We start from the raw sequence: 25709 nt of genomic DNA on the forward strand, positions 1-25709 counted from the left end.
TATCTCTATTTCCTTATCAATAACCTGACCCCCACCATGATTACACTTTTAATAGAACTAAGAACAATAGGTAATATTCCCATACCATATTTCTAAACTGTTTTTCTCCAACTATTTGTTTTTGTCCTATTGTTTAAAAGATTTCCTCTAAATTACAGAGTGACACAGAGATCAGTTGTTCAGTCATGCCATTGCTTTCATAATTTGGTGAAATTGAATGATGTCCTCTAGACTTCACAGCAGAATTCATAAAATAATAATGAAGCCCTGCTGTTTCCCCTGGAGACAACTGTGGTCTTGAAGGTCATCAAATCTTTTCAAGTAAATGTCATTGACACGCACTAATAAAAATGTGAAATTCCTGTAACTTACAGATAGACTTTTTAAAAAATTCAGTGCCCCTAAAATGAGCACATATATGCTGCTTAGGTTTTTCTAATCAAAGAAAAATTTTAAGGGATAAGCAATACTCATTCTGATGATCAAGGTTTATTTTTATCTTTTGCATTTGATTTGCTTTTCAAGTGCCCTATTGATTGAATAGTTTTGATTTAAACATTAATTTCAAACTAGTTCACATTTTTGAATCTAAGGATCAGATTCAAAACTTACTCTAGGCACGACTGTGCAAAGTTTGTCTTCAGCATTATAGGTTCCCTTTGTTCCTGCCCTCCCCATCTCCAGCTTTCTGTGTTTCCTGGCTGATCCCTGTCATGACAACCTGCCAAAGGCAGCTGGATACAAATCTAAAGCTCAATGGTCTCATGACATAAACCTGTCACTCAAACAGCTAAGCCCTACCAGAGCCTGCAACAGAACCCTGCTCTTTCCTACATCTTACCTGCTCTACAATAGGCCACTCCCACCAGCAGTGTTCAATGCTTTATAATATGCAGTGTTGAGCTTCTAAAAGCAAGCAAACTAATAAAATGCATTGTTCTAAAGGTCAGGTTGGGGATTTAGGTTAATGAACATTAATGGCCTTCAGTCACTCAACGTGTTATACATTACATATTTTTCATAGGGTTTTTTGAATTTCAGCCAGGGCTTCTGGCATCTATTACCTCAACACCCCAGCTGTCCAAAAAATAAGAATGGTAGAAATTTATACATTCTAGCAGTCTTGTTAGAAAAATTATTTTGTGGGAATCCAATGGCTTTTTGGTGTCTGCTTAGTTCTCACCATTCTACCACATAAGTCATCATCTACTCACAATGCTAGAGTATAAGTAAATAGTACTTTAAAAAAAATAAAAAAAAAAATCAGAAGTTTATACTTCTAAAACACTACAAGATGATTTATAGTTAACCTCAGAAAAAATTAGAAGTTTCAGCCCTTTAGACAAGACTTTTGATCTGTGCTTTAACTCTTTAATTTATAAAACACTCAGGCCTTGTATTCATTCTGGAATACCTTATGATTATGCTAAACCACACAATAATTTCCAAGTTTCCTATATAACACAGGTGGCTTTGTATGTATTTTTTTACTCCACATGGTTCAAAACTTTATAATGGAACCATGGAAGGTTAATATATGTCAAAATTATATGCAGTATCAGGCAGTATCATACTGGAAAAATATAGTGGAAAAACTACGCAGAGTAATACCTTGGTCAGCTATTATTTTAAGTGCTTTCAGTGTCTCTTATGTCAACTGTACATAGTAGATATTACTATCTCTAATTCACATATAAAGAAATTGAGCCTTAGGGGTTACACCCCTTGCTCAGAGCTAGACAGCTAGAAACCTGAAAAGGTGAGGTTAAAACAAGGTCTCTGATACATCAAAGCCCTTTTTCCTAATTACTGTAACACCCCCTTAACCCAATCCATTTGGGCATTAGCTTTGACTTTAAAGTAAAAAGCATGAGAGAATCAACAATCCAATCAAAAAAATGGGCAGAAGACCTAAATAGATATTTCTCCAAAGAAGACATAAAGACGGATAAGAGGCACTTGAAAATATGTCCAACATTGGTAATTATTAGAGAAATGAAAATCAAAATTACAATGAGATATCACCTCACACCAGTCAAAATGGCTATCATCAAAAAATCCACAAACAATAAATGCTGGAGAGGGTGTGGAGAGAATGCTGGCAGGAATGTAAATTTGTACAGCCACCATGGAGAACAGTATAGAGAGTCCTTGGAAAACTAAAAATAGAGCTACTATATGATCCAGCAACCCCACTCCTGCGCATATATCAGAGAAAAACATGGTCCAAAAGGCACTTAATGTTCACTGAAGCACTGTTTACAAGCGCTAAGCCATGGAAACAACCTAAATATCCAACAAGAGAGGAATGGATAAAGAAGATGTGGTATATATACACAATGGGATATTACTCAGTCATTCAAAAGAATGAAATTATGCCATTTGAAGCAAAATGGAAGGACCTAGAGATTATCATTAGTGAGACAGTAAGACAAAGAGAACTATCCTTATGATATCACCTATATGCAGAATCTAAAAAGAAATGATACAAATGAACTTAATTACAAAACAGAGACAAACTCACAGACTTAGAGAATGAACTTATGGTGGAAGGGTAGGGAAGAGGGATAGTTAGGGAATTTGGGATTGACATGTACACACTACTATATTTAAAATGGATAGCCAGTAAAGATCTACTTTATAGCACAGGAAACTCTGCTCAATATTAAGTAACCATCTCAATAGGGAAAGAATTTGAAAAAGAACAGATACATGTGTATGTATAACTGAATTCCTTTGTTGTATACCTGAAACTATCATAACATTGTTAATCAATTGTGCTCCAATATAAGAGAAAAGATTAAAAAAAAAAAAAAAACTTGAGAGAATCAGGAAACTTCAACTTTTTGAAGGTCTTATATGGGCTTCCCTTGTGGCCCAGCTGGTAAAGAATCCACCCACAATGTGGGAGGCCTGGGTTTAACCCCTGGGTTGGAAAGAGCTCCTGGAGAAGGGAAAGGCTACCCACTCCGGTATTCTGGCCTGGAGAACTCCATGGACTGTATAGGCCATGGGGTCTCAAAGAGTCAGACACGACTGAGTGACTTTGACTTTGACTTCACTTCCATGTCATGTCTCAAGTCCCATCATGGAAAGACCCAGCTCCAGGTGTCCTCCCAAGGTACTGGGTAGATCCATGTAGAGCCTCAGGCATGGCTGAGCAACTTACTAAACAGCACTTTTTCCTCCTCCCAGAAAGAAGACACTAGAAATATTTAAGTAGAACATGGGTGTGGTCATTGAGGATATTGCAGGTGGAATATCATACATGCAGTAGAGCTGAATAGATTCACCTGTTATGTCTTATGAATCTATGGGCCTAAATAAGAAGATGAAGAGAATCAAAGGAAATGCTTAATGAGCTGGATTTTTTTAGCCAGGATTTTTTAAGCTGGATAATTAAGCCACTATCCTTTCATTTTTTAAAAAACTATTCAAAGTAGGGCACTGATGGCTTTAAAAGTGGTTAAACTATTCCATTTCTGAAGATTAGAGCTGACATAAATTAAATATGCTTATTTTTTAATATTTTGATTGCTTTATAATAAAAATGGAATCAGTGTGTCTATTCTTGGACACTTTATTTTAAAATCTGAAAGTTACATATAACTAATTAAATAATTAATCTCAAAACTTAGTTTTGAGATCTGTCTGGAGATGACCAACTACTCTGCCTGATGACCTACCTGTATACCACTAATGATTCATGACCAAGGTTGATTCAGAACCTCCAGCCTAAAGAAGGAAAGACTGCCTGAAAGGCAGCTTTGGCAGCCTTTGAAAGCTGTGTGTAGATGAGAGGGTATGTGCATCCAGGAGTTCTTGTAGCGCTTTCTCATTTTCAAAGCTTGCATATTCTCAAGAGAGCTCATCAAGGTCAAAAGCACAATGAGCGAACCAGGGGGAACCCCAGAGAAAGCCAAGATCTGAAAATAACAACTGGCTATCCAGAGCCTGGCAGCCCTGCTGATTTGGCAGGCTAGGAATATCACGGTGCTCTTGGGAAGGCAATAAAGTCCTTGGAGGAAGGAAGCTAAAGGGCAAGTCAAGGCAGAAGTGAAGTGAGAAGATTCTGTAAACCAAGACACAGAAAAAGCAGAGGCACAGTAGAAGGAGATTTAAAGGAATAAAGAAACAAATAACTATCTGGTTAATTAGAAAAGAAATATAACTTTGGATACACTTTTACCATTCAAAGTTTGAGGAATATATTTCAAAATCTGGAGTTTTTAAAAAAACATTCACTAAAAATGGCTTTCTGAGGTCTAGCCTTTGTGTGAAAATAAAATACATACATGTTGCTTGAAATGCGCCAGAATGGCATATCACAGATGTATATCTGAAGGCAGAGATGGGAGAACATTCTAAGTTCTTTGGCCAGAACAGTTCAATGAACATTAATCTGTTGCCATAAACTTTTCCCTAAATACAATACAGGCTTATTGTATTAGAAAGTTCAGCTGAGGAAAGATCAATTTACCCAATTTGAATTTTTGGGTTTATATCGATGAAATAATTATGGTTCCCCATCACTTCTCTTAGTCTTATTTCTACATTTTTATATTTAAATATAGAAGAAAAAAGGAATTTATGATGACATCCTCAAACTTAAGATGACTGTAGAATCTTAGAGCCACTATTTCTCATTGATTGTCATGTACAACTTTCCCTTTCTTCAGTGGCTTAAACGACATGACTATCTTATAGAACCCCACTAGGTACTAGAGGTACCTTTCTCTGTAATTTAAAGGAGGTCACTGCTCAACAAGGCAGAGAAGCTTATCTTCAATGCTACTCTTCACCAGATACCCTCTATAGGTAGTATATTTAATATTATAAAAGTCTAAAAGCATATTAATTTGTTCTCTTTTTTCCAATTACAGCAGAAAATGGCCCCCGTCTGCTGGTGGAAGCAGAACAAGCCAAGGTGTTCTCACACAGAGGTGGCAATGTTACACTGCCGTGTAAATTTTACCGAGACCCTACAGCATTTGGCTCAGGAACCCACAAAATCCGGATTAAGTGGACCAAGCTAACTTCAGATTACCTCAAGGAAGTGGATGTCTTTGTTTCCATGGGATACCACAAGAAAACCTATGGAGGCTACCATGGTAGAGTGTTTCTGAAAGGAGGCAGTGATAATGATGCTTCTCTGGTGATCACAGACCTTACTCTAGAGGATTATGGGAGATATAAGTGTGAGGTGATTGAAGGATTAGAAGATGATACTGCTGTGGTAGCATTAGATTTACAAGGTAAGTATCGTGTTAAACTTAGGAATGATAATTAATCCTTGCTTTTTTTTCATGACAAGTAATGTCCAGTGGTTATCCCAGTGCTGATGTGAGAAACCAAAAGTCCATGTAAAGCATGTTTTACTGTAATTTGCAGTCTATCTACAATTCAAGCTTTCATATTTGAAATTTATACACAATGGTTATATGCAAAATTGAAGCTATTTGCAAGTAGAAGAAATGTGCAGTGTAACTGAATTAACAATATTCAGGAACTGCCTTATGCCATTCAAAATTTAAATCTCATTACATAGTTATTAAGAAATGCAGAGTGGAGGCTTTTTATTATGCTTCTAAAATTGTCTCAGTTTCAAAATAATGGCAAGTTTGTGAAGGACATCTGCTAACTAAAATAAATTTAGTTGTATTCTGTAAAATAACTGTGAAAACTTAATTTAACAAAAAGTAACCTCTAGATTTATTTAAACATTCTTGGAAAGAGGTAAATTTGTTAATGGTCCAGAGTCTCCTAGACACTGAATAGCAAATGGTCAAGGCATTTTGGAGGAAGTTTTATTTCTTAAATATGCAATACTTTCAGTAAGTTCAGCTTCCCTGGTGGTTCAGAGAGTAAAGAATCTGCCTGCAATGCAGGAGACCCAGGTTTGATCCTTGGATAGGGAGCTCCCCTGGAGAAGGGAATGGCAACCCAGTCCGTTATTCTTGCCTGGAGAATCCCGTGGACAGTGGAGTCTGGCAGGCTACAATCCATGGGGACACAAAGAGTCAGGCATGACTAAGCAATTAACACTCTCAACACTCTTAGTAGGTTCAAAGACCAAAATGTATACAAAGCTAAAAAATAAAATATGCCATCTTGTCTTGCCTATACCAAAGCCCTCTACGCTTCCCCTTAGTTAATGATATACCTCTAGACACTCTTCATTCATGAATTTGAGCATTTCTTTACATGAAAGAACAAATTTGGACTGCATTAATGGAATAGTCCTTCCTTATATAAACCATAGGTATGTGTTTGCTATAAGTTCCTTCTACATTCTAGGACAGATTTGTGGCTTTTGGAAAAGTATCTATTTTGTCCACTAGCATACCACTGAAGATGTGACCTTCTGAATCTAATAGAGTACCATTACATGCGTACAGATTTATCAGCTTTGTGTGTCTGATACATTGCTTGATGTTGTAATGTGCATTTTTGTGACCTTTTCTTATCTGTGGTTCTTGGCTCCTGATTGCACACCACCTTATACTTAGAGTGTTTATTGATTCACTTTAATATCCATGAACACTGGCATTATTAAAGATGAAAGAAGTAGTTGGCTTAGAGAAGACAGTAATCATCAAATATTAATTGAGGGTCACTTTCTGTTATCAAAGGGGCATCAGGCAATGGAAACTAGGAGGACTAAGATGCTTATGTTAGTCCCAGCTTTGTCAGTATATGTTTTGTAACCAGATCAAGTTACTTATCCATATTGTACATTGGCTTCCAATCTATGAACAATAGCTTGAACTATATTATCAATTGTTAGTTTTTCTTCTTAAAGTCCATGTTTATATACCACAGTATTTCCTAAACTTAAGTAACTCATATGCCATATTTGTTATCTCCTTACACTTACTTAACAATACACTTTAAATAAATAGAAAACAATATAACTTGCCAGAAATAGAAGGAAACCAGAAAAATAAGTACAATGAATATAAGGTCTTTCTAAATTATAACGGCTTGACGATGGCTTTGAGTATGAAGCCTGCTGTCTCTTTGAAAAGGAAATTTAGCACATTTTTAGAGGATACTACACTCGATAGTCAAACTGAGACTTCCTTTAAGACACACTTAGATATGCTGAAGGGGAACTGTAAGAAGAGTAATTTTTCCTATATAAGCCCTGCACCTTCCCAAATCTCCATGTTTTCCATGCTTTCAGGATACTTCTTTACCATATAACTTATATGCATATGAACTAAGTAAATGTGCCCAAGAAACCAATTTAATTGATAAATATTTTTTAAAGTGCTGTTGTTGTACCATGAGAAACAAAAAATTCTAAAACATGGTTCCTTTCATTCCACAATCTTACAGTCCATTAAAGATTCTAAGATACTTTCAAAAGTAAGTACTTTAAAATAAGGTGGAACTTGTTAAAGTAAGTAGGTACAAACAGATTGCTCTAATCATATGCATATTTATTTTGCTCACTTTCAGTAATACCCCTGGACAGCTGAAACTTGGGGAAAACTTTCCAAAGGTAACATGGTTAGGAGTAAGAGCTAGGACTAGATTTGATTCCAAGGGCACTCAATGAAGTCATTGCTTTTATCTACTATGATCTGGGGGTTTGCAGTAAGGAGAAAGTTTTTGTTGGGGTAAAAGAATAGAGGTTCCAGAAAGGCACTGGTGTTTGATAGTCTCAGTTCCTCTGAAGCTTTCTAAAGATTCTTAAAGGCCCCAGAATTATTTGGGAGGTGATCAAGGGACTGTCTTTTAGTCATGCTGTGTTAATTGGTGTGTCTATTACAGCTGGTAATCCCCTTCATTGCAGAGTGTCCTTCCATCCTCTTGTGTACTATAGGAAAAGTAGAAACAGTCATTAACCAGAAGATCTGCCTTGAAGTGACTGACAGTTCCACATTTAACATTATCTATATGAATCCATTTCTGAACAACTAGAGACAATACAATCCTTTAAAAATAAGATCAAAGACCAATGCTACCCTGAGCCCTATCCCCTCCACCCCCAGCTATGATGTTCTCAGGCCACAGATTTCTACTGTAACTCTAATCACGTTTTTTTTGTAAATATTTGCAAACTTGTCCAACTTCACTTTTCACCTGCTAAATGGAATATAATGGTCATCTGAGTTAAATTCACCCATTCCAGTCCATTTTAGTTCACTGATTCCTAAAATGTCAATGTTCACTCTTGCCATCTCCTGTCTGACAGTTCCAACTTACCTTGATTCAAGGACCTAAGATTCCAGGTTCCTACGCAATATTGTTCTTTACAGCATCGGACTTTACTTCTGTCATCAGTCACATCCGCAACTGGGCATTGTTTTCACTCTGGCTCCATTTCTTCATTCTTTCTGGAGTTGTTTCTCCACTCTTCTCCAGACGCATATTGGGCACCTACTGACCTGGGGAGTTCATCTTTCAGTGTCATATCTTTTTGCCTTTTCATATTGTTCATGGGGTTCTCAAGGCAAGAATACTGAAGTGGTTTGCCATTCCCTTCTCCAGTAAATAGTTTATAAGTGAGTGAATGTTTGATATAGTGGGTTTATGCTTTCAATACAAAAAAGCCTGCATGTAAAGGAAGGGCCATGCAATGGAAAGCACTCTAAAGGAAGAGACACTTGATATGGACCGTGAGAAGTGAACTTGGTACCTTCATAGCATAGAAAGCATGATAAAATGGGAAAGAGAACATCACAGGTTGAAAGAGAAACTCTTCAAAGGCCAAAATGTGAGTAACAGATGCCATCCAGTTTGACTGATTTAAGGCTCAGCATGGCTATAGGGTGGGATAAAATTTTTTAACTTTTCATTAGCACCAATTTCAAACATTTGAAAAAGGAGAAAGACTATGATGAAGAGTGTAACGTGCCTCTATATATAATCATCCAGCTTCAAAAAGTGTCATCAGATAGCCAATCTTACTTTAGCCTGCTTTATCTACTCCCATTGAATAATTTTCAAGAAAAATCCAGGATATTATTTTATCTATATATTTCAACTTGAAATAAGAATTCATTTTAAAATAAAACTACAAAAATTTTAATGACAGACACAGTGCCATCATAGAATAAAATCTGAGGAACCATAATTGCTAACTAAGGACAGACACTATGAGGGACTTGACAATTTCCACCTAGTCTTGGGTAGATGCTCACAGTGCAGCAATTATATACATAAGAATTGGAAGGCTATGGTAAACCACATGCAGCAGAAGCGATACCTTGTGGTTATCATTTATTAGCTTTTATTCCAGGTTCTGACCTTTTTTCACTATCAATTACATCCTTACATAGGGTCATCACCCAATCAGGCAAGTTCTGCTTAAGCTCCTTGTCAATCTTCTAACATGCATATATAAGACCAGGGAAGTGTATCATTTTAAATGTCATAATTAAGCTGCCTTTCTAACTGTAAATGTACAATGTCTATAATCATATTGGCCCTTTAATACCAGATTAAATGCTATGTCGTTCAAAGAATTTTCCCAATTAGAAAAAAATCGTTCTACTTCAAGATGCCAAAATCATATGGTTTGTATTTATGAGATTCTATTCTATCTTGGAGTCAGATTTGTGTGTGTGTGTGTGTGTGTGTGTGTGTGTGTGTGTATACGCACAATCATAGACTCTTTGCAGAAAGACACTACACCCCAAACTCAAGGTATCCTAGAGTACTCAGCATAATGCCTGCTCTTAGTTGTATTTTAAGTCTGTTTTTCAAATCACACTGATTTTTTTTTAAAAAAGTAAACCCTTTTGAAAAACTGACCTACATATGAGTTGGAATTAGTTGTGGAAACATAATTTTTTTTCATATAGAATCTTGGATAGGGTAAAGCCCTCTGATTACTACCAAATTACCCACATTGCTAGAAACAACACCCAGCAAAAGATAAGCCTTATATAACAAGGAGAGTGTCACCAGAAATTCATGAGTAGCTTGGCCTACAGAATTCATTTGAGCAACCAATAAATATATAGATAATGATATGAGAAACATGATATTTGTACTTCCAATCTCCCACTGTATTGGTCTTCCACTGATGAAAATGGGGCTAATTCACAAAAATACAGTCTGAGATCTTTTAGAAATAGAAAGCTAACTTCATATATGTATGTAACACTGAAAGGCATTCTGAGAGGTACTGTGGAAAGTAAAATTGTTCTGCATGGCCTCTACCATTTTATTATTAAAAAGATTTACTTTATGGAGTTACTGAAATTTCCTTTAGCTTTAATATACACCATGGCATGAAAACCTTTCACATATCCAACAAAATGATATTTGCCAACAACTAAGATGAACTGGACTGTGCAATTATAAGTCTTAAAGAATGTGCTTTTAAAACATATTTTAATTCACTAAACTACTCACATCACTTGATATTATCCTTTTCCATGTGATGGATATTTCTTTTTAATCCCCTTTGTAGTAATGCATACCAGCCTTTCAGAGAAAAGTAAAGAGCTTTTGATTATATTTTGACATATAAGTATAAAATAATCATACTTGGAAAATAATCATATACCTTTCTTTCTCACTCATGAAAGTTTAACTTTCTTATTTTTGTAATGCTGGATGAAAGTAATCACCATTTGCTCCATAATTCAACTGTAGGAATTGCACATTTTTCCACAGAGCCAAGAAAGTTTCTGCAGTTATAGTCTTAGATGTTGAAATCTTAACTAGCTGGAAGTAAAACGAGTAAATAAATAAAATACTAACAAACATGTTCCAGAAATGCCCCCACCCATACAAAACATCTGATTGTTGAAATGTGTACAATGAAGTGAAACTTTTAAAATGTTGGTGAGGATGTGGAAATTGACCTTGATTTACTCAGAATTTGTTCTTTCCAGCATCAAATATTGATTAAAATCTGCTAAGTAAATTTTTTGAGTTACTATAAGTTGACCATTTACTCTTACCATTGAAAAAGAGTGAAATTTTAATATAGGGTTACACTTTGACTTTGAGAAATGATTGCATGAAATTATGTTAAATGTAAAAGGAACTCAAAAATATATTACACTATTTTTGGAACTAAATCAAACATAATTCAATGGTTAATCAAGGACAAATGACTACAGAAAAAATTTCCCCAATGCCTATGGGAGTTCACCAAATCAGTCTGGTGAATTAAAACTTGAGAGGTTGCCTAGGTCTTTAAAACTATTACAAATTAAAATATCCTGCTTTCTCCAATGTTACCGTCTCGAGCTATTTGGGAAATGGGGGTGTTCGTATACGTTGAGATTTTCTCTCACTTAAGGTCTAGCTGCCAAGGAAAGTTTTACTGGAAAAATGGAATATTTTCTTTTCCATTGGCATTTCTGGACTTGCTGAGAAAAGAGGATGCAAAGCGTGAGGGGACTGGGAACACTAAAGTGGCTCCTTCTCAGCGCTGACTAGGCTGTTAGTTGGATGCCTGGGCACAGCCCTTCTTAGAAGGAGTCGCCTCCAGGCCTTCCCCACCCCACTACAGGGGGCAAAGGCAACCAACAGAGTCTTTTCCTCCTTACTTTTGGCTCCAATTCAGCTTACAGATCTCTCAGCCAAGAACCTGAGAAGGCAGGATGAGATCAGGAAGCCTTCCTGGATCTCTGCCTCCAGTGGATGGTGCCAGCTGGACTGCCCTGCAGGGACAAATGTGTCCTGCAGAGGCCTTCAGTGAACATGACTTGATTTAGGCTCTTGAAATTTCTTCCTGTAGAATCTTCCAGGACAACTGATAAAAGAAAACATTTTCTGTGCAACTAGTTACACTATTAGTAGATTGTGCATCCATTTTGCACAAGGTCTGCAGTCTCGTAAAATAGCACATTTGGTATAATCCACCAAATTACTGTGTGAGTCACAGTTTTTTACATTCCACATGCTAAAATATGAATTACTACTCATTATAATAAAAAATTCAAGGCAAAATTAATTTTCTTTTAGCAACCGTGGAGGAGACATTTTGACTCAGTGGTCCTTCATAAAGTTCAACAAATGATACAACTTTCTTTTTTATGATGCAACCCTTATTCTTTAAAGAAACTGTGCAGAAAGTTGTGAGACAGCTCAATCATCTCCTATAAAAATCTGATTTGAATCAACCTAAAGAAATGCTTTGGAAAACTGTTGCATATTCCCAGGCAAAGTCAAGCGCCAAATCTTCACCAAGTGCTTACATTTACTAAGGGGTTTTGTCCTCTAAAATATTTAATTCTTTGGCAGTCCCTTTGGCAGATGTCTGTTTTGTACCTACCTTGTATAGGACAAACTTCTAAAGGCTTTTGTTTTCTATTTGCAATATCAATGTTTAGAAAAGCTTAGTTTCACTTTGCAATGTATGAATATGGAAGCTGAAAAATAGTAATAGAAATATTTAAAAAGTAAAGCTTTTATTTTAGTCATATTGTTCAAGGAGAGAAAAAAATAGGATTAAGTTAAGCTACAGTAAAAGCTGAGACAAAAGAATAAGAGAGCCAGGATGCTTTTTATGGAAGTGCCTGACTGTAAAAAAATTACCCTATTAATATGAAATAAGACTGCTTAATTAGGTTTTTGTTAGATATGCAAAAGGTAAGTTCACAGGGAGGGCAACTTGAAAACTATAATTTGCAGATGAATCGTTTCAGAAAGGATAATTGTGAGGCTTGAGTTGAATGCTTAGCAAAATAGGTAAATCACTGAAGTTACCAGACCAAATAGCTCATTGTGAAATGCTCAGAGTTGAGAGGCTATTTGAAGGGAAATGGAACCATTAGAAAACACTGCAAACAACAAAAAGCTGCTACTTCATCTGATGATAATTCTGTTTTCCCCACTCAAGTGGGGTTTGCTTATAGTTCTTAATATTTGTGCCACTAACGAGTCCTTGCTTTCTCCTTTGGACAGGTGTAGTATTCCCTTATTTTCCACGACTGGGGCGCTACAATCTGAATTTTCATGAGGCACAGCAGGCTTGTCTGGACCAGGATGCTGTGATTGCCTCCTTTGATCAGCTGTATGATGCCTGGCGGAGTGGGCTGGACTGGTGCAATGCTGGCTGGCTCAGTGATGGGTCTGTGCAATATCCCATCACAAAACCCAGAGAACCCTGTGGAGGCCAGAACACAGTGCCTGGCGTCAGGAACTATGGGTTTTGGGACAAAGATAAAAGCAGATATGATGTCTTCTGTTTTACATCCAATTTCAATGGTAAGATATTAACCATACTACCTTGTTTGCTATCCCAGAGACCAATGCATACTATGATATGACGTTAAAATTTTAATCTTATCTACTTAAAAAGAGGAAAATCTTTGAAGTATTGCTTCATATAAAAGAAGCTCTGTAATATCATAATTTTAAAAAATCCACACAGATACCAAGCAAAAGTACATATTTCCATGATGCTCTGGTTTTATTGCATCCAACTGCTATTGTGAAATAGTTTGACTGTCATGTTTTATGGAGTCTTTTTGTTACTGCCAAAGATGCTGCCACTGTGTGCCCTCCATAGGATATAGATCTCTCCACTGAAGTAAGGATGGTGTCCGTGTCATGCTCTTCTTTAAATTACAATGTCAAGTTATTCACAGATCATCAGCAAAGCTTAGGACAGAGAGCTTGGATAAAGAGAGAGCTCTGATTAAGAGAACTTTGCAAGAAAATTAAGTAGAAATAACATTGGAGGCAAAAGCAGAAGTGAGAGATCCAGGTTGCATCAGTACTGATGACTGATTAGTTGAATTCAGCACAACTCCCAACCCTATCTTGCTTCTTCCAGAACCAGTGATATGACAGTGGGGCCTAGTACAAAATGAAAATGTGGCCTCCTTGCTAAAAAAAAATTATTAAAAATTTTAAGATGACACAGTAGAACATTAAATCAAGCATGAGGCCCAGTGTAACCGTGCAGGTTGCAAACCCATGAGGCTGGCCCAGGTCCATTATTTTACATTTTAGGTGCCTGTTGATATGCTATGGGGGAAACAGAAAGGGATCAGGATCAACAAAAGGTCAGACAGTAAATATGTTTAGCTTTGTGGGCCATATGCTCTCTGTTGCAACTACTTCATGTAACTTTGTATACTACAACACAGAAGCCACCATGAACAATCTTAAACAGATGGGTGTGGCTGTGTTCTAATAAAACCTCATTGGACTCACATGCTATAGTTTGCCAGCCTCAGGTACAGGTGATAGAACTAACCCTCTATTAATGCTCCCATGACCACTACCCGTTCTCCAAATTATACCCTTTTAGTCTAGAAAGAACTGACAAGCACTAATTTAGACTTCAATAATCTATATTTGAAGAGAGGCAGGAGGGTATCAGGGCTTCCTTGATAGCTCAGTTGGTAAAGAATCCGCCTGCAATGCAGGAGAACCCGATTCGATCCCTGGGTCGGGAAGATCCGCTGGAGAAGGGATAGGCTACCCACTCCAGTATTCTTGGGCTTCCCTTGTGGCTCAGCTGGTAAAGAATCTGCCTGCAATGTGGGAGACCTGGGTTTGATCCCTGGGTTGGGAAGATCCCCTAGAGAAGGGAAAGGCTACCCACTCCATTATTCTGTATAATCCATGGGCTCCCAAAGAGTTGGACATGGCTGAGCGACTTTCACTTTTCAGGAGGGTATCACATGACAATGTGTAACCTGGTAAGAGTCTGATCCTATTCTACCTGAAACTAAAAGTCTGAGAAAATCTTGCACTGGTAGGTGCCTATGACTTTAGTTAGTTGGTGTCATATTTTATACTTTTTATGCATATTTAGTACAAATTGAAGGAATCTAGGTAATGAACACTACTGAGGTAAGTGGTTGAGCTAACTTGCTCTTTTTTGTGAAATCAAGAAATGGTTAGGTGTCAGAGCTCCCACAGAGGGAAGTTGGAAAAAACAACTAACTTCTTCCTCTCTGCTAGTGAGTGAACAGACTGGGTTCACATTCTAAGTCCGTACTATTTATGGCAAGTGACTTCCTGTATGTTTTGCATTTTCATACTGTAGTCTTTGAATAAGAATAATGCCTTATTGATACCTGTAATGAAAAGGACTTGAGGGCTTTTGATTTTTTTTAAATGGACTTTTCTGTCAGGAATGTTTTTTGATCCTTTCACATTCAAATTTTGCCTCTCCAGAAACTTGTGCTGGGCTTCAGTCTTGCTACAGCTAGAATTTAAATAGCTCTTGCTTTTAACATGGAATTCTGTCTTCTCTAATGCTACAGAAGGGCCCTTTTAGCCACTAATTGGCTAACAGAGACTGCATCTGTCATTTCCCTTTTCTTTTTCACTGCTCTAAAAGAGCATGTCTGAACACACATTAAGGGGCAAGGAAAAAACTAATTTAATGGAGAGAGATCTAGGGTTACTGCCTTTAACTGACTAGCCTACGTTTCAGAACCTCTACAGACACTGTATATCCCCCTGCCTTGAGAAACACTTCCATTTGAGGCTCTTTCCGTCTCTCTTGGGCTGAGCTGCAGACAGGCCCACTGACCCTCTTTCCTTCTCTCTGCAGGCCGATTTTACTACCTGATCCACCCCACCAAGCTGACCTACGACGAAGCGGTGCAGGCTTGTCTCAATGATGGTGCTCAGATTGCTAAAGTGGGCCAGATATTCGCTGCCTGGAAACTTCTGGGATATGACCGTTGCGATGCAGGCTGGTTGGCGGACGGCAGTGTCCGCTACCCCATCTCTAGGCCAAGAAGGCGCTGCAGTCCTAGCGAGGCTGCGGTGCGCTTTGTGGGTTTCCCAGATAAAAAGCATAAGCTGTATGGTGTCTACTGCTTCAGAGCATACAACTGAACGTGCCCCTAAAGCACAGCAGTTTGAAAGTCATTAAGAACATGTGAAGTGAAAGGTTTTATTTTTTTTTCCAATATGAACTCATGCAAGTTACCAAAACTGTGATAACCCTTTTTTACTTACTGTAAAGAGTCATTTTCATAAAGACCAATTCATTAATTTGTTTTTGTAAAGCTATTATCATTCAATATATATTATAAATTAATATAATTTTAAGGGAAGCACTACATATGGAGGTTTTAGAGCCAAACTGTTTAGGCTACATCATCCCAATGAAGTATCCTTTCATGATCGGGGCATGCAATAGCTTGAGGATTGCTAGGATTAAACTAAGGAAAGTAAAGCTACTCAGAGCAGCAGCTGCCACAAGCACAAATTTTACACGTTTGTACAGTTTTGAAATGCACTACAATAAACAGATTAGAGCAACAGATTTGAAATATAGGCTTCTTTACATAAACTGAGGTTCTGAGAGGTTGCACAACACTTAGTTTCACAAGGGAACAATCTATACTTTTCTAAAATATTTCAAAGCTCCGACAGTCAGAATATTTTACTCTTTAAAATCCTGCCTTTTTGACCAAAAAAAAAAAAAAGACATCAGATGAACTCCAATGTATAACAAGCACAGTTAAAACCCCTTAAGACTCCCATTTATATGAAGTATGAAACTAAAATAAGCAGATCATATTTAACCAATGAGAGATTCCTACCTTCTTCTAATTAAAATTATACATGCCTGAGAAGAACTGTTTTCTTTTGAGTAGCTTTACTGAAATATATTTAAATTCTAAGGGCCGTTTGCTAAGCAGCATTTAGCATCTACTCAGGGCAGTTATATAGATAAACTGCTGGACAGAAAAATTGTAAAATTTAGCAGCTTGATTTTATGTTAGCCTATGAATTGTTCTTGTCCTATAAAATTAACTTTAAAATATTTAATACTTCCTTCTTATTTACATGACATGACAAAAATTTAAATCATAGAAGGAATAAATAACTATACTTGCCTAACCAAGATATAAGAACCCAACTTTCAGAATTCTTATTATTCCTATTTGTATAAGACTAGAAAGTCCAACTGGTGCCTGTGTTTGGGTAAAAAAGTCAACAAAGTCGTTTTAACCTTTCTCCATATAGAAAATGTGAACAGTGATGGATATCACTTTCTTGCTGATCATCATCAGGCTTAAATGAAATGCTGAAGCTGTCAAAGAGTTTACACTAAAATCTTCAGGGCTTTATATGAAAGGGTAAGACCAGCTTCAAAAAACAACTTTCCCCATTAGCAGCTCCAATCTTAAATAAAGCTCGGTTTTCCTATATTTTTATGAGTGTTGAAACCCCACAGGGACCAATATTTGTATTCAAATTACATTTCATGGTTTCCCATTGTTTCACAATGAGTTCTAATAAATGGGATTTAGTATAATAATCCAAGTATGACATAGCTGATATGCTTTCATGAATGTTTTTATGTAGATTTTCCTCCCATGAACATGAGTAAATAAATCTGTTTCCTGAATTGATTGTGGTTGCCTTCAAAGCTCTGTAATAATTCTAATAAATTTACTCTATAGATGTAGAGTTATTTGTGTGGAAGTTATAGGACAATTGGAAGTCCATGAAACCATAACTATACTCATATATTATCTAGGCAGAATATTGTAAATAAAAGTAGATCATTTCTTCTGTCAAAAGCATATCTGGAAATTTTCAGATGCTTTACTATTAAAAGATGAGAATGTATGCATGCACATTTTTACAGTAAGTTGGATATGCAAATTGTACAAAAATATAAATCCAAAGAGATTATGAAGTTTAACTCAAACACTGCTGATACAAATAGAATTCAAACTTCTAAATTAAAAATACCTGAATGGTCTAAGATAAGATGAATATATTATTTAAAGAGGGACTATCTCTGAAACAGTGACTCTAGTACCTCAAAAGTGGGGTCAGCTCACTGGAGGAAATCCATACTTGAATGATTACTACCCTCGTTACAAGAATCTTATTGGAAGTACAAGTGGAAAAAGAAATTTCTTTTGAAGCAGATATACAAACTCCAGTTATTGCTGCAAAACTCTACCTTTATAATATTAAGCATAGTAGCATTTCTTAACTTTTGAATACTTACTAGTATAGGAATTGGTGCTGATAAAAATCTTTGGAGTGACTGTTAGCTGACTAAAATCTAGACTGACTGCACACCACTTTTCCATGCTTGTTAAAAAAAAAAAATCTTAACAGAACGAATACTGCTGGGCAGAATTTTTATCTTCTGACTTCCCTCAAAGGATCAGAATTCCCATACCCTTTTGGACTCCTCCTTGAATAAGAGTTTCTTTTTAATGTTCTTGTTTTGCCATTTTCACCAAATATCTATTTTCCTATTTCATTCCTCAAGGTATTTCACTGAGAATGTCTGAAAAAAAAAAAAAAAAAAAAGGTTATACTAACACAATTCCTAATGGAAAGTTGGTACAACACTAGATAACACTGACTAATTCAACAATTGCTCCTCAGACTTGGGTACTAAGAACAACAGAGGGATGAGATGGGAGTCTGGTTAGGAAATCTTGTTTTGATCATTTTGTTCATAATTAACACTTGGCCCATTTAAGGAACAAAATATATCTGCATATTTCACTGACAAGCCTACATTTGATAAAATAGACAAAAAGAAATGATTCATATAAAAGGCAGTATAATAATGAAAACAAGTTAGCTACATTAACACTGGAAGCCATCTTTTACCAACTGCTGCCATGTTTTATCACAGTAATTTCTAGCCAAATATGATATTTGTAAATTTAAACTTTCTCTCATAGAAAGGGGGCCGGTACCTGTTAAAGTTTTATTTTATGCAATTATATAGTCGCTTATTACTTTGGCAATTAGAAGTAGTCTCAAAGGAGACTCCAATTTGGTTGCTGGCAGCCATACTGGGTTTCTTGATTTCAGTGCTCCAAAGAATATGGTGGTCTCAAGAAGTAGTTGACCACTAAGGAGGGAAGGATGAAAAGGGAATTACTTATTCATTCTCAGTGTAGAATACATAAAGAATGATCAGTGGATAAATGACATAGTTGTGTTGAGAAGTTAACTGTACCGTAGCTCACTACTGCCAGCACAGCAATGATGTACAATGAAAGAAATGAAAAATATAAAAGTCATTATTAAGCCACCTGATTAAAAGGAAGTCAGTATTTAAAGGCATTTAATACCTACTGAGTACAAATCTGAGGAGAAGAACCATATCTGTATTACAAAAAAAAAAAAAAAAATGTTTTCATTTTCTGTAAGATACAATGAACTGGTAAACAAACATTAAAAGTCAATTTTGTGTTACTGCAGTATCTCTTGATTCTTCTGAGTTGTAGAATCTTAGCTATTCTTCTTTGTGTCAAACCCCATAAATGCATTATTTCAAGAAAAGACGTTTAACTCATCCTTTTTCTGATACATTTGACTTCAAATTGTAAACACCTACCAATTCCCATTTCCTATATTTTGCAAAGTTAACAAAACAGCAACAAAAGGAATATATCTGTAGTGTTACTAAATCAGCAATAGTATTATCCCCAAATATACTGTTTATTTTTCTCTTTTGATATGATTCAAAGTGTAATTTATTTTGTTCATCTGGTTAGCAGTGCCAGGAATCTGTAGTATCCTTGAATAGATTTATATATTTAAGCTACATATGTAGCTATATTAAAAAAACGTTTTTAATTTTCTTGCTGAAGCTCTTCTCAAGCACTTTATACTCCAATAAAAAAGAACATATTTGTTAATATTTCCATCCCTTCTGAATTTTCAATGTGGAAGACAGTTTCTGGATATTTCTGGTATTTAAAAATGGATTCTTGAGTGCAAGAGTCTATTACTGGTGCAACAATTGAATGCAAGCACATCTAAAACAATTTGGGTTACTGACATTCAAACAGAAAAGCTTACTTTAAATGTTTTCCCATACTTACTTGGAATACTTTGAACAACCTTGGAGAAGAAAGTCTAAGGGTAACATGAAATTAAATCATCTTTCTTTAATGTTTAAGTTTTCACACAGATGAAAAGTATCATCTTAACTTTTCCAGCAAACCTCTTGTATTATGGCCAAGTCACACACAAACCTGCTTGGTACTAATACTGAAAGTTCCTATGGGTTTCCATAGTGCTTAAATAAAAACAAGTTCACTGTTCAGATGTGGTGCCCTTAATTCCCTATCAAGTGTCAAGGCTTAATACTAAGACTGTTCTTGAGCAGAAGGGACCTTGTCCAGGATGATCAGATATGCAAGAATTGTTGATTAGTTATTCAGTTGTGTCTGACTCTTTGCAACCCCATGAACTATAGTCCTCCAGGCTCCTCTGTCCATCTTATTTCCCAGGCAAGAATACTGGAGTGGGTTGCCATTTCCTTCTCCACTGAATCTTTCTGACCCAGGGATCAAACCTGTATCTCCTGCATTGGCAGACAGATTCTTTATTGCTGAGCCACCAAAAAGCAAAGCATTACATTAAAGCATTGCTGGATAGTATGATTTCTTCAGCCCTTCATTTAGCATTATTTAGAGGGCACAGCATAAGATGACTCTGGAGTCCTTATCTCTTTGTAGGTGATGTATTTAGGAAACACAACAGGCTACTTGCTCCAATCTTCAGGAGGAAATTCACTGAGCCCACTTTTTTTTTTTTTTTCCACTAAAAGCAAGTGAAGCTTATTTTCTCTATATTTGTTTCACACCAATAAAGCTTTGTCACCTCCATAGCCACTCATCATCTGAGACAACCTGGGTCAGCCCAGAGAGTAGCTCCATGTCTTCTCTGAAATTAAACAATTTTCCTTCTCAGTTTATCCCTATCCACCGAAGTTGTCCAGTTCCACATGCCTCCATTATTAAAAGATGCCTCTTTCTTTCAGTTGGTGTCTGACTGCAGCGTGAGCTGTGTTTATCCAGGCGATTATTCTCAAGGTGGAGAGAAAGCTCAGATTCTTCATTTTCTAATGATGAACCTATTGGTTTGATCAACAAATATGAGATTCTCAGATGGTGGTAAATTCTGAGAATACCACATTCCCATATTTTTCTTTCTAAGTAAGGGGCTCAATTGGCAGCTCTTCATTCTGCTCAAAATATCTGGGGTTTTTGTTGTTTTTAAAATTTTTTTCACTATTTCTCCCTTTGATTTTAGTCAATGAAAATTTTGCCTGCCAAAGCTCATACATATGAGTAGAAAACAAAAAGCAGGGAATTTTGAAGTTTTAAGTCTTTGAAAGGCCCTCCTTTGAAAATGCTGTGAATCTTACATGTGAATCTGAAACAAAACTGCAGAACCATTCATTTATTATTCTGATAAATAAACATACTCGCATGTAATGATTGCTGTGAGCCCAGGGAAAAGATAAATAAAGTACTTTGTGGCTCTGCTTGTCCTCGAGGTCAGCCAAACTGAACATCCTTGCTCCATGGGAAAGCACTTAATTCCTGTGCTGAGAGCCTAACTTCAAGTGGCTGAGAAGCAAAGTCTGTTGCTCTAATGGAAAAAAAAAAATGTTTTTTTAAAAGCCAACCTTTCAGTTCAATATACATGAAAATTTAGTAATATATTAAAGCAGTTGGCAGCATATTAGAATCACCTAGGGAGCTTTAGAAAAACTTTGAGGCCTGGGTCTCTTTCCCATAGATCATGGTCAAAGGTGCAACTTGGACATCAGGATTGTTCGAATCTTCCCTCACAGACCTCTGGTAAATTTTAATATATAGTCAGGGTTGAGAAACACTGGTCTTAACAGACTTAGCAGGAAAAAAGTCAAAACCACTCTACTGAGATATGGTTGGACTGATATTTATAGTTCGCAATTTAAAATAATTTTTAAAAAGTATAATTGGTTCGAATTTGATCAAACTCAGAAATTCTTCAAATGTGAACATTGGATTCATTTGATTTGCTCTTTTTCTCCAAGTAGTAGTTTCCATTATATTAGCAGATATGTTCTAATAAGCTATTTGTCTGCCTGCCTTCCCTATCACTATCACTTCTGTAAAAACTACTATAAACCACATATATCCTAACATCAAATTCTTTCCCATCTAAACTACCAAATTCCGAGGGCTATAACAATAACTGTGTAAAACATTTTGGGGACAAGAATTCAAACTCCACTTGAAGCCAATTGCTTCTGAGATTTAGTTATATTTCAGGAAGAAGAACCTATCTCACAGTGAGCTTCATATTACAACATGGACCCTTAGATCAAAAATATAAATAAATAAACAAAAAGCCAATATACAATAAAGAAGAAAGAAAATGAAAATTACTCATAATCTAAATATTTGGGGAAAAGGAAGAAAAGTACTGTTAAATTTTATAATATCTTATTTTCTATTATGTCTGTAAATAAACACCTGCTAAATTGAGTAATCAGTTCTAGAAAATATACAATGTATCAGTTCAGTTCAGTCGCTCAGTTGTGTCCAATTCTTTGAGACCCCATGAATCACAGCACACCAGGCCTCCCTGTCCATCACCAACTCCTGGAGTCTACCCAAACCCATGTCCATCGAGTCGGTGATGCCATCCAGCCATCTCATCCTCTGTTGTCCCCTTCTCCTCCTGCCCCCAATCCTTCCCAGCATTAGGGTCTTTTCCAAAGAGTCAACTCTTCTCATGAGGTGGCCAAAGTATTGGAGTTTCAGCTTCAATATCAGTCCTTTCAATGAACACCCAGGACTGATCTCCTTTAGGATAGACTGGTTGGATCTTCTTGCAGCCCAAGGGACTCTCAAGAGTTTTCTCCAATACCACAGTTCAAAAGCATCAATTCTTCAGTGCTCAGCTTTCTTTATAGTCCAACTCTCACATCCATACATGACTACTGGAAAAACCATAGCCTTGACTAGACAGATGAAGTATAAACTATGTCAATAAAGCTATAAGTAATTTCCTAACTGGCCTATGAATCTGATAGAGTTAGCTGAGTCAGTTGCAACTCATGCTAAGGCACGTGGAAGACATGAACAACACAATTCAATAATAAATTAGTTTGAAATATCCTCCAGCCATTCTTCAGCTTCCTTAGTTCTCTGGCCCTTACAGAGAGAGCACTGAGGTCAATGTTCTAGCACTGACAGAGGAGGTAGAACCTGACCTTTCCTTCCCTGGCTTTCAACTAACAAAGGAAAGACTAGTACTAGGGGCACAAGCCATGAGGCTTCCTACCAGAATATTGCCTGTGCAAAAACAGAGCATAAAGTTCTATTTTTATCCTCCCCACCAAGAAGAAGAATTCTAAATTCTAAAGAAAAATCTACCGTATTGAGTGGATTAAAAAGAATAAATATTAATTAGAAAAGTGCACTAACAATATAACAATTTGCCACCACCAAAAAGATAAAGCAAATTGTTGAAGCATGACAATTCCCTTGAGAACTGGCTCCCTATTAAATGATCATTGGAGGAAAGTTTAGGCATCAGGATTTGGAGGTAGAGCACTGCTCAGGATGAACTGTGAAAACTTAGAAATTCTCAGATCAATAGACAGCATAAAAGTATCTAGAGTCTGCTGCCTAATGCCTTAGAGAGTCAGTGGAGGAAAGCTATCGTTGTGATAGTAGTCTGCAGAAATGCCCTTATCTTACTGACCAAAGCACTACTTCAAAAGTCAGTTTTGACATGTGATGTAAATAAATCACTTCCAATCTTGTTTGGAATAATGCAAAGATAAATAAAACACTGGAAAAAAAATATCAGTAACACTAATATTTGAAATGTAAATATTTGAAGTCTCTTCACATATAAAATTCTTTTAAAAACTTCAAAAATTTACAAGTAGAGAGTATTGATCTGAGGCTATGAAACTTCCTTCCTTCCATGCAAATACTAAAAAATGGCAATTAAAAAACTTTATGATGTCTTTATGATGTCATCTTTGTGTGATTAATTAATATGCATAGTAAAGTCTAGAAGGATATACACTAACATACTCACAAGGGTTATCCTTTTTCCTTCTACTTCTGAAATCTCCACAGCAAAGATGCATTACACAAAAATTATTTAACAAATTAACGTGCTATAATATTAGTACATTCTCACTGCTGCTGCTGCTGCTAAGTTGCTTCAGTCGTGTCCGACTCTTTGCGACCCTATGGACAGCAGCCCACCAGGCTCCTCTGTCCCTGGGATTTTTCAGGCAAGAACATTAGAGTGGGTTGCCATTTCCTTCTCCAATGCATGAAAGTGAAAAGTGAAAGTGAAGTCGCTCAGTCGTGTCCAACTCTCAGCGACCCCATGGACTGCAGCCCACCAGGCTCCCCTGTCCATGGGATTTTCCAGGCAAGAGTACTGGAGTGGGGTGCCATTGCCGTCTCACTGGAATCTAACAATTTCTAAAAAAAAAAAAAAGAAAGAAAACTTGGAAAAAATATTCCAGACTTGATTTTACGAATTGCTCTCCACTGTATCTTCTATTACAGGTCTGCCACTATAAAGCCTCCCTGGATATCTCTTGGTGAGGACCTGAATCACCTGCAGTGTTTCTCAGAAATGCCATGCACATTTTGGATAAAATGGTTCTTTACTGTGTGGGATTATCTCACCTTTTAGGGCACTTAACATCCCTCACTTTTCCAGTCACTGCTAGTGATTACTCCCTTCCAATCAATCTAACAGCTCAAAACATACCCCCCAAGTTTCCCTACATCCCCAAGATAGGTAATAAGGCCTTTTGGGGGAACAGCTTGAGTTTTCTATTATAAGGTGGATGATCAGAGTAAAAAGAGAACAAAGAAACAGTGGAACTAAAGCCTCAGTGAAGCTTTGTTAAATCAGCTGTAAGGAAACCAGAGTCAAGCTCTTGTCTTAATGTCCATCTGAGCTAGCTAGGTGTGCTCTTCCTGAAACCAGCTACCTCCAGGGACTCAATCAAAGTTGACCTTCTCCAAAAAGTCCTAGGACATCTTACCCATCTCTAGTATCTTATCAGCAGTGATCCAATAGAAGTGCCTAAGATCAGGAAATTCATCTCAGCATTTATCCACTGGTTAAGTTTATTTGTTGATTAAATGAGTTAAGTGCTTCTAAGAGTCTGTCATTAGTAAGTGTTCAATAAATGCTATATTTATCATTAATCATCATCATCATCATCATAATTATTTGTGATTTCCTTTTCAAGCACAGCATCAGTTCAGTTCAGTCACTCAGTCATGTCCGACTCTTTGCGACTCCATGAATCACAGCACGCGAGGACTCCCTGTCCATCACCAACTCCCGAAGTTTACTCAAACTCATGCCCATCAAGTCAGTGATGCCATCCAGTCATCTCATCCTCTGTCATCCCCTTCTCCTTCTGCCCCCAATCCCTCCCAGCATCAGGGTCTTTTCCAATGAGCCAACTCTTCGCATGAGGTGGCCAAAGTACTGGAGTTTCAGCTTCAGCATCAGTCTTTCCAATGAACACCCAGGACAGATCTCCTTTAGGATGGACTGGTTGGATCTCCTTGAAATCCAAGGGACTCTCAAGAGTCTTCTCCAACACCATAGTACAAAAGCATCAATTTTTCAGTGCTCAGCTTTCTTCACAGTCCGACTCTCACATCCATACGTGACCACTGGAAAAACCATAGCCTTGACTAGACAGACCTTTGTTGGCAAAGTAATGTCTCTACTTTTTAATATGCCATCTAGGTTGGTCATAACTTTTCTTCCAAGCAGTAAGCGTCTTTTAATTTCATGGCTGCAAGCACAGTATACCAAATAGCAATTCTGTCCAAAAGTCCAAGACTTTAAACTTACAATGATTGCCCTTTAGTCGACTATATACTGTGCTCTGTACGAAGCAAGTTATTCCTTCTTTAATCTGGTAATGATCAATTTAAGACCTCAACAGTTCTTGCCCCACAGTCAAAATCTGGACCTCATAA

The 25709-nt window shown here is 36.8% G+C and overlaps 1 protein-coding gene across 2 annotated transcripts in view; it reads left to right on the top strand.

The window, feature by feature from the left end:
- Positions 1–18267, top strand: part of HAPLN1 (hyaluronan and proteoglycan link protein 1) — a 77016-nt gene extending 58749 nt beyond the window's left edge. For both annotated transcript variants that reach the window (XM_043464718.1, XM_043464717.1), the window contains exons 3-5: positions 4884–5255; positions 12880–13182; positions 15491–18267. In XM_043464718.1, coding sequence (XP_043320653.1) covers positions 4884–5255; positions 12880–13182; positions 15491–15780 — 965 coding nt within the window. In that variant the 3' untranslated portion in view covers positions 15781–18267. The remainder of the gene's footprint in view (positions 1–4883; positions 5256–12879; positions 13183–15490) is intronic.
- Positions 18268–25709: the final 7442 nt, after the last annotated feature.

This window comes from Cervus canadensis, chromosome 4, assembly GCF_019320065.1.
Source record: "Cervus canadensis isolate Bull #8, Minnesota chromosome 4, ASM1932006v1, whole genome shotgun sequence".
NCBI lineage: Eukaryota > Metazoa > Chordata > Mammalia > Artiodactyla > Cervidae > Cervus > Cervus canadensis.